This window comes from Zingiber officinale, chromosome 10A (assembly GCF_018446385.1).
Source record: "Zingiber officinale cultivar Zhangliang chromosome 10A, Zo_v1.1, whole genome shotgun sequence".
Taxonomy (NCBI): Eukaryota; Viridiplantae; Streptophyta; class Magnoliopsida; order Zingiberales; family Zingiberaceae; genus Zingiber; species Zingiber officinale.
The window spans coordinates 57,365,243-57,374,493 of NC_056004.1; the positions used below are offsets into that span (position 1 = coordinate 57,365,243).

The following is a 9,251-nucleotide window of genomic DNA, read 5'->3' on the forward strand; positions in this document are numbered from 1 at the left end:
AGGAATATGATACATCGAGTCCATACAACAATCATCACATGATCGGCTCTAGGGCTCTCACTAACATCAAAACACCTTGGGGTTCCAACAATAAAGAGGATGGACGCAGAGAAGTTTCTTGGTTTGCAATCAGAAGATTGCTAATAAAGAAAATGGATGCAGAGAAGTTACTTAGTTTGCAATCAGAAGATTGCTAAGCCAAGAAGAATAAGGTGCACTATCTGAAGATCTTTTTCGGGTGGAGTAGCCTCTTACAATGTTAACAGCACAGATGAAAAGTAAAGCACAGAGAAATGGATTACAAGTGAGTTTCTTCAAAGCTTCTGGACCAAGGCTATATTTATAGCCTTGGTCGAGGCACCCCGAAGGGGTTTCGGGCACCCTAGAGGGGATAAAACTTTATCCCCAACGCAATGGATCGCGGGGTTCCAACAGGTTCTCGTGTTGGCCCCATTAGAAGCAAACCAAGGGAGGAAGAGGTTTGATTGAGACGACGTTCTTTTAGCTAATCCTCTCCTAGCTTGGTCAAAACTACCCTTGTCAATTGAGTATTTTTATAAAAAAGGTAGGGAGAATGGCCTCCAATAAAAAAAGTTAAGGGTTTAAAAACCTACATAATAAACAATGGAGAAATAACAAACAATCATTTATGAGGAAAGTAAGCTTACCAAAGGAAAGCGTTCAATTCTGTGTCGGCAGGGCTCAGTCCAGATATAGTTAGTAAACCTTCCATGGTCAGCAGGGGCAAGTTAAACTTAGCACCTTTTAGTTTTTCCATAGAAGCACAGAAGGAAGGATCCTTGGAGATATTGCCCAAGTTAGGAATAGTAGAAAGATCTTGCTGCCAATTTATAGGATAGGGTGGAGGAAAGGGAAGGCGTATGAAGAAGTATTTGTCTCTCCATTCCCCTTCGGGAGGAATCCTATTGAATAGAATGGCCTTAGGACATGCTAGAAATTTAAACAGACCATTTTCTATTTGACGAAGATAGAAAAAATGATGAAATAAACAAGGTGATAAAGGAACATCAAGTAAGCAGAAGACGATTACAACACCACTCAAGATGTTGAAAGATTGAGGAATAAGTTGGTGTAAGGGAAGATTGAAATAATGGCTAATATCAACAAAGAAGGGATGTAAAGGAAATCGAAGGTCATAAAAGACTTGTTCCTTGATGACCTCTGATATGGGTTAGGTTTCATGGATCCCCGATAAGGAAGGGAAAGGAGATAACCGAGTGGAGAAGATAGACCAATATTGGTCGGGATATACCTCAAAGGAGGTAGACCAATATCGATCAGGACATACTTCTAAAGAGGAAGGCCAATATCGGCCGAGATATACCTCAAGGGAGGTAGGCCAATATAGGACGAGATATTCCTTAAGGGAGGTAGGCCAATATCGACCGGGATATACCTCAAAGGAGGTAGGCCAATATTGGTCGGGATATACCTCAAGGGAGGTAGGCCAATATCGGCCGGGATATACCTCAAAGGTGGAAGGCCGATATCGGCCGGGATATACCTCAAGGGAGGTAGGCCAATATCGGCCGGAATATACCTCAAAGGAGGAAGGCCGATATCGGTCGGGATATACCTCAAAGGGGGAAGGTCGATATCGATCGGGATATACCTCAAAGGAGGTTGGCCAAATCGGAATATACCTCAAAGGAGGTAGGTCAATATCGATCGGTATATACCTCAAAGGAGGTAGGTCAATATTATCCGGGATATACTTCCAAGTAAGCAGGCCAATATCGATCGAGACATACCTTCAGGAAGGAAGGTCAATATCGGTCGGGATATACTTCCCAGTAAGCAGGCCAATCCGATCGGGATATACCTCAAAGGAGGTAGGTCAATATTGTCCGGGATATACTTCTAAGTAAGCAGGCCAGTATCGATCGAGACATACCTTCAGGAAGGAAGGCCAATATCGGCCGGGATATACTTCCAAGTAAGCAGGCCAGTATCGATCAAGATATACCTTCAAGGAGGAAGGTCAATATTAGTCGGGATATACTTCCAAGTGAACAGGGCAATATCAATCGGGATATACCTTCAGGGAGAAAGGCCAATATCGGTCGGGCTGAATAATACCTTGAAAAGATATACCAATAGTGATCAAGATTACATACTTGACAAAATATAACCCAGTGCTAGCTAGGATAACAAACTCAGAAGGGCACGGACAGGCATTACCCACGGAGCCTCAGGAGAGGTAATAATAATTGACCAACCTAGTTAAGTTCAGCCTTGACCGATACAAGGAACAATGTTATATTAAGCTATATACGATATAGCAAAAACAGGAGAGGTAAATAGGAACGATAAAAACACTTTAAAAGGGGAATCTCATAACAAGTACGCAGCTTACGTCATCTCATAACAAACTCTAACAAATCGGGGTCCACTTCATGACTACAGAGGTTATATGAAGTGGTATAAAAAGGGGAATCCTCTCCGTTGGCAAGGTAAGTTCACATCATTGCGCACATTCACAACCCTAATTTCTAGCTACTGTTCATCTTCTTCTATTTTCTTCCTTCTTCCACACCAAGAGAGATCACTGACTTGAGCGTCGGAGGGCCTAGCCAGGGATTCCCACCCCGGTCTTAGGTCACTGACGATAGTGTTGGTTGGTCTCTTGTGCGCAGGAAGCCTTGGAAGCTCTGGATTTGGGTTTTCTTCGATCGAATCTCTTCATCGCCACTCGTACTTTGCATCGGAAGGACACTCCGGGGTTTCATCTTCCACTACAACAAAAACCCTCATAGACATCGGTTTTCCACCGATGTCTATTACATTTTCGACCGATGTCTATGAAGGCGATGTAAAAGGTCTGCCATTTTAGACATCGGGTTAAAACCGGTGTAGTATCACTTAACGACATTGGGTGTAAAACCGATGTAATTATTATATGTTAATAACACCAGTTTTGGCAGCGGTATACGACCGATGTAATATTAGTTAATGACACCGGTTTTACAGCGGTGGAAAATCGATATAATATCAGTATTGTTTAATGACACAAATTCGATTTCCAAAATAGTGAAAACCCAATATTATCACCAAGCAAATCATAAAATTAAGTTAATATTATTAATTCACTAAGAAAATCACAAATAAAAATGCACCGATGTATATAAACACACCAAGTCAATATCTATATAACCAACACATAAATATTCTTCTTACAACATAAAAAGATAATAGATATTGTGCACATCAAGTCAGTATCCACAAATTACACATAACTATTCTTCCTGAGGGTGACAACTGATTGGTGATTCTTTGTAAAGGAGGCTTTCATCTTAAAGGAGCCACTGGAGGCTTTGGGAACTTTGCAACATCCTTCTTGATTGCCCTCTCACCATTTAATTGATTCTTCAGTTCTCTTACCCGAATAAAATAAAACAAAATAATGAGTACTGAGGGCAACTAGTAAAAAAGAAAAAGAAACATCTAAAAGCAAGAGTCATCTGAAAAGTATACTTACCATTAACCAAAAGAATGCCATCAACTTCAACATCATTAACAAAATCATCATAGTTTACACTGACAGTATCTCCTGAACTGACTCCTCTTTTGATAGTGAAATTGAACTCTTGCCCTTCGTTGAGCAAGATAGGCTGAACCACATCCCCACTTCTTACCTCAGGGCCCTGTATAGTGTATATGACTATAGTGTCAGATTAAGTATATGTACTTCTGTTTTATCTGTTCTTTCTCAGTTAGTAACCAAGGATATAGCTCATATAAGCTTTGTAATGCTTTTAATTTGGAGGAAACCTCCTTTCTCCTTAAAATATTGGTCATGCATTTCTTCAGTGGATGTCATTTTAAAGGTGAAACCAAATAAGAAAGTAGGATTGCAATAACATGCTGGTGCTAGGAGAACCTCGTCACAAATTTTTATCAGTCTAATACAGAACTGCCACCATTATGCATATAAGTAGTATCCAATGTATGCTGGGAAAGGAATAAGTTTTTGTGTAAGTTAATGAATCAGAAAAAAAAATCGAAATCGCATGACCATTAGAATTCTGAAAAAAAAAATTATGTTTTCAGCAAACAATGAAATTTATCACAAGTTCGTCCTGGTGCATGCTTGCAGGTAGTGTTGAAACAGTATGTTAAGAATAATATTCACCACGTCTATTATGCTGGAAAATTTAATTTAAGGCATCATACTGAGTGATATTCAGTTAAATAAGATGAAGCAACAAAATTGACGGAAGAGTCCTAAAGAGAAAACGAATCATAGAGAAGAAAATACTAAGTGCATATTCCGCCAATGTAATAAGCTAAATCTCAAGAATATTAGATATAAACAATGTCAAGCATTTTAGAAATGCACTTTGCTAAGTCAACAGTAAGAGCTAAGTAATGTTCGCAGAGGCACGTACCTTAGTATCTAGCATTATGGAAATAACGTTGTCCTTGTACTGAGCATTGTATTCTTTTACCAAGTCAATGACCTTTTGATGTGATTCATGATCTCCATGGAAATAACATAAGTAGAGCTAATTAAAGCAAAAAAAGAAAAGAAACAACAGATCATTTAGTAAAAGGAACTCAATGAGTACTGAGGGCATTCAATGGAAAGATATACAATTTCAGTATGTAACCACTTCAAATTATCCAGTCACCTCCACTTTGCCATTCTAGTATCTTTCTCGATATGGCTAGCATGCTATGCTGTGCTTAGTTACGTTCAATTTCCAAAAACAAATTTCAATAGAACAATGATAAATGAGATTTTCAAAAAACTCTGCTGCCTAAAAATGCAATACCAGAGTTCTGTGTGCTAAAAGAATTCTTCCAAAAAAAAACAATGCTCCAGCTCAAAGGAGGTGCAAAATGTGGGCTAGAGAGCACCTAGAACCTTGGCCTGCATATTCCTTGACCTCTTAGATATAACTACAATCTTGGTAAAAATTAAACAGAATCAAAGCAAAAGGAATAATATTTATCCAACTCCAAGGCATCAAAAGAAAATCAGAATATCAATGGAAGAAGTAACAAATAACCTTTGATCTTCACATACTTCAGAACAAATACTATGACAAATTTCCAAATAAAAACAAATGTCACATAATTGCACAAATAAAATTGAAAAAGAAAACCACCATTTATACAGATAAGACATGTCAATTCCTCACCCAAGTAGAATCCTTTACCACACTTTACCTCAATATTGATAATCATTAAATTGATGGGATAATTGACCAAGATCCTGATACAGATAGTAAAGTGTAATAGCAAAGTGTATAAATACAACCTAATTTAGATTAGGAATACTGAGAGAATGACCAAAATATAGAGAAAATATTAGTGAAATTTGTAAGGTAATCAAGTATAGTATTTCAAGTTCTCTCTGCAATCTATCTAAAACTTACAAACAGTTTGATATAAATAGTTTGAGTATAGTATATTATTGCGGTCTAGCCATCTAAGAAAAGCGCAAGAAAGATATAAACAAACAGTTTGATGAAATGGAAATTAATAGCAAGCACTCACAAAACTTTGAGTTTCTGAAGAAGTCCAATTGATTCTGGAATAACCCCAGAAAGGTTATTGCTGTCAAGCAGTCTGAATGCAAACAACAAGTTAGTATGCAGAGAGCCTATTACAAGGAAGCTTCAGGTGGCAATAGAGCTGATATATCTTACATATGTTTAACATTCATGCTAGAGCTGAAAAGGCTCAGTGGAATTGGACCTGAGAGATGATTCTTGTTCAAGTGTCTGATAAGAACATATTTCATCATCATTAATTCTTCACCGCATAAGTTTTTTATTTGATCATGCATGGAAAACTGAGGTGATTGTTTGCCAGGTCTAGCCATACGAGGTCGGCAAGCATACCCAGGGATGCAGGTATTCTACCAGTAAAATGGTTTGCATTTAATGATCTGTGACACAGGTTTGAATCATTAGACTCCTGTTCCTCAGCTAGCAAAAATAGTAAGACAGTGGAAATTACATCCTAACAAGGTCTGGAGCTGCGATAGATTTCCTAGTTCAACAGGAATAGTACCACTGAACTTGCAACCAATCAGTATCCTGAGAAGCAGTAAAAAATGTTGATCAAGCCATAGTTTGATTTTTTTTTTTTTTTACGAGAAAAAGTGTTATAGTAAATATGGGTAAAAATAGATAACAAAAGTAACATCATGAGCTGATGATAAAGCAACTTACCATCCTCGCCAGCAGTGGCATTGCCTAGATCACCAGCATGTCAGTTTTCATCTTCAGGAGCACCATGTTCCTTTCCAGCAGGATTAAAATGAGGCCCTGCAGTATACAAGAGCATGAGTACATAATCAGTAATTTAATCCTTTCAATCAGAAACTTGCAACTCAGTAGATCACCATGAAGGAAAAGGTAAATAATTTTACTAGTTGACATGCATCCATTGGTGGTGTCTCCAAGAGCATGCACATGGAAGCCATGAATCCCAGGCTTGAGGCCAGTGATGGATCCGGTGACGGTGGTTGGACCTATCACAGAGATTTACATCCCAAAATCAGATCGGATCACAAATTCACAGAAAAATCAAAATGGTTGAAGTTGAAACCCTAAATCTGAAAGGAATTTAGCATTCCACAAGTAGTATTTCAAGAGATTTCTCACCATCTCCTTCCTGGACGAAGTAAATTGTGCCCTTAACACCCTCACTGTTACCCAAGATAGCAACAGCCTTCACCATTTCCTTAGGTGTTCTACACAGCAGACATCAAACACACGGTTAAAGACATCATTAAATGTCTCAAAATAAGTAGCATCGCCACTAGATGAGAAATAATTGATCTCATCTTCCAGATACAAAAAGAAAAGCAACTCAACAATCGCCAGACTAAACGCTAAACAAATACCATCAAACTTGAGACGAAATCAGCTCTCTCTCCATCATAGACAGAGAACCCATCAAATCTCAGTATAAAACTCCACTTTTTCTTCACCAAATCAAATCAAAGCAGCCGCATAAGTTAAAATCGAGAAAAAAAAAAAGAGATAAAACCTAAGGATCGAAAACAAAACAACAATACGATGGAAGACAAATTTCAGATCGGAAAGTATACCTTTGATAAATGGATTAAAGGAAAAAAAGAAATGAGATTTACCAGATGATCGAGCACCAAAACAACAACGGGGCAAAAATAAGAGATTCAGATTAAAGAAAACAAAAGCAAATATAAAGATAGAATTATGGAAGAAGAAAGGTGGTGAGGTTGGAAGGAAGAATAAAAAAGAAACACTGAAAAAGAGAAAGAGGTAGAAGAAGAGGTCAAAAGTGCGACCTTATTGAACCAGACCCCGTGGGCGGACTGAATTGCGTGGTGGAGGTCGGAAAACGGAGAGGTGGAGGCGAGCTCCTTGGCGAAATGCTTGCTACCGCAGCACCGTAGCACATCCTCCTCCATCCATGAAAAAGATGCCATCTTTCGTAGATCTAGGAAGGGGAAGAGGGAGATGAGGCGAGGAGGAAAGTGGTGGCGGCGTTGCGACGGTATACGGTGGACGGCGCGATATAGGTTTAGGTTTGGAGGGAAGAGTGAAGTGTTGTAAATTTTGGCTAAGTATTGGTGGAAAAATTATATTATTTTATTTTGGTTCATAGACATCGGGTTTTAAAAAATCGTTGTTAAAATCGGTGTCTATTAACGAAAAAAAGGGCGCTCATAGACATCGGCTAAAAAACCGATGTCTATGAGCGAAAATCTGCGCTCATAGACACCGATTTTTGGAAAAACCGGTGTAAAATACTCAAAGACATCGGTTTTTACTTAAAACTGTTGTTGTTCCACCGATGTCTATGAGGGTTTTTGTTGTAGTGTTCTTGTATCCGCTTTGGGTTTCTCGGATCGGCGTTTCATAGGTATTATTCTTCACCAGCAGTAGGTTTTTTCTCCCGGCTCTCCGTTTTGTCAAGCTTCTCAGACAGGATCAAATTTGGCGCCGTCTATGGGAAATTCACCTGAATCTGAGACTACAAGATGGAAGAGGCTGGAAAATCAAATCTACTCACCATTAGCCGTGAGGATCTGGATTTTCTCATTAATTCTCATGTACAAAAGGCTTTGCAACAACAACAACAACAACTTCAAGCTCATACTGGAGCTACTCTGCCAGTAGCTCATAATCTGGCAATCTCAACTATTGAGCACCGGAAGGGAAAAGAACTAGAAGAGGAAGAACATGCATATTTTCCTCCAGCTACAATTTCTTCGACAAGGCGTCCACGGGCCTTTCTTCGTACTCCCATGGAATAGGGAGGACGAAGGCCTGTGTTTCAAGAATCTTCTGGCAAAGCACCAGATAGAGAAAATCATAAGATTAAAATGATAGCTAGCGATAGCTCACCAGAGAAAGTCATCTCTCCCTTCTCTCAAAGTGTACTGGATAACTCGCTTCCCAAGCGGTATCAAAATCTTCAAATCGGTGAGTACACTGGGACTACAGATCCAGAGGATCATCTATTGAAATTTGAGAATGTAGCATTATTATAACAATTCTCTGATGGGGTGAAATGTCGGATGTTTCTTACTACACTCGGAGGAGCCGCACAACGTTGGTTCAAAAGATTGCCAGAAAAATCTATTAGAAAATTTAAGGACTTCAAGAAAGTCTTTCTACATCACTTTTCCAGTAACAAGAGGTATCATAAGACTCCTTGGAGTTTATTCTCAATTAAGCAAGCAACTAAAGAGTCCATCCGAGCCTATATCACAAGATTCAATCAGGTAGCTATCGATGTACCCAATGCTACTACTGAAATCTTAGTAAGCGTTTTTTCTCAAGGTTTAAATGATAATGATTTCTTCAAAGATCTGGTGAGAAACCCTCCTACCAATTTTGATTCCTTAATTGAACGTGCCATTGAATTTATTAATGTGGAAGAAGCTCAAGCCGCGCGCAGAAAGGAGGGCATTACTTCTTCTCCCACTCCGGTTAAGGAGAAAGCTCCTGCCCCGGTTCCTCCACCAAGGGGGCCTCGAGCGATTCATCCACCTCATCGTCAGCCAGAATATCGTCCACAGACGGTACAACACGTGGAGATACAGCCAGAGGCACCGAGAAGATGGTGCACTTATCATAAAACTAGAAGTCATCATACTGAAGACTGTTTTGTTTTGAGAAATAAAAGGGCAAACAGGGAACGCTACCTAAGGCAGAATTATTATCGGCAGCAGTACCCTAGACAGCAAAGTCCACTCAAATTGGAATATTGTCCGGTCGAGCCTC

The 9,251-nt window shown here is 39.2% G+C and overlaps 1 protein-coding gene and 1 long non-coding RNA gene across 2 annotated transcripts; both read right to left on the reverse strand.

Annotated features, from left to right (window-relative positions):
* Positions 1–5,532: 5,532 nt before the first annotated feature.
* On the reverse strand, positions 5,533–6,010 carry LOC122027714. The gene is made up of 4 exons (XR_006124505.1): positions 5,997–6,010; positions 5,871–5,917; positions 5,676–5,750; positions 5,533–5,595 (listed from the first exon to the last, which is right to left on the reverse strand). It is a non-coding gene; the product is annotated as an uncharacterized LOC122027714 (long non-coding RNA).
* A 193-nt stretch (positions 6,011–6,203) lies between these two features.
* Positions 6,204–6,723, reverse strand: LOC122027713 (superoxide dismutase [Cu-Zn]-like). Its single transcript, XM_042586712.1, has 3 exons — positions 6,639–6,723; positions 6,404–6,505; positions 6,204–6,299 (listed from the first exon to the last, which is right to left on the reverse strand). Exons 1-3 carry the CDS (start codon positions 6,712–6,714, stop codon positions 6,244–6,246), a joined length of 234 nt encoding a protein of 77 aa, XP_042442646.1. The 5' UTR covers positions 6,715–6,723; the 3' UTR covers positions 6,204–6,243.
* Positions 6,724–9,251: the final 2,528 nt, after the last annotated feature.

Bases quoted from the DNA above. Each gene is read 5' to 3' on its own strand.
- LOC122027713 (XM_042586712.1), bottom strand. From the start codon at position 6,714: ATGGTGAAGGCTGTTGCTATCTTGGGTAACAGTGAGGGTGTTAAGGGC. The intron at 6,506-6,638 runs GTGAGAAATCTC...TCTCTGTGATAG, and splicing joins CTTCGTCCAGGAAGGAGATG to GTCCAACCACCGTCACCGGA. The intron at 6,300-6,403 runs GTAAAATTATTT...TGTATACTGCAG, and splicing joins CAATGGATGCATGTCAACTA to GGCCTCATTTTAATCCTGCT.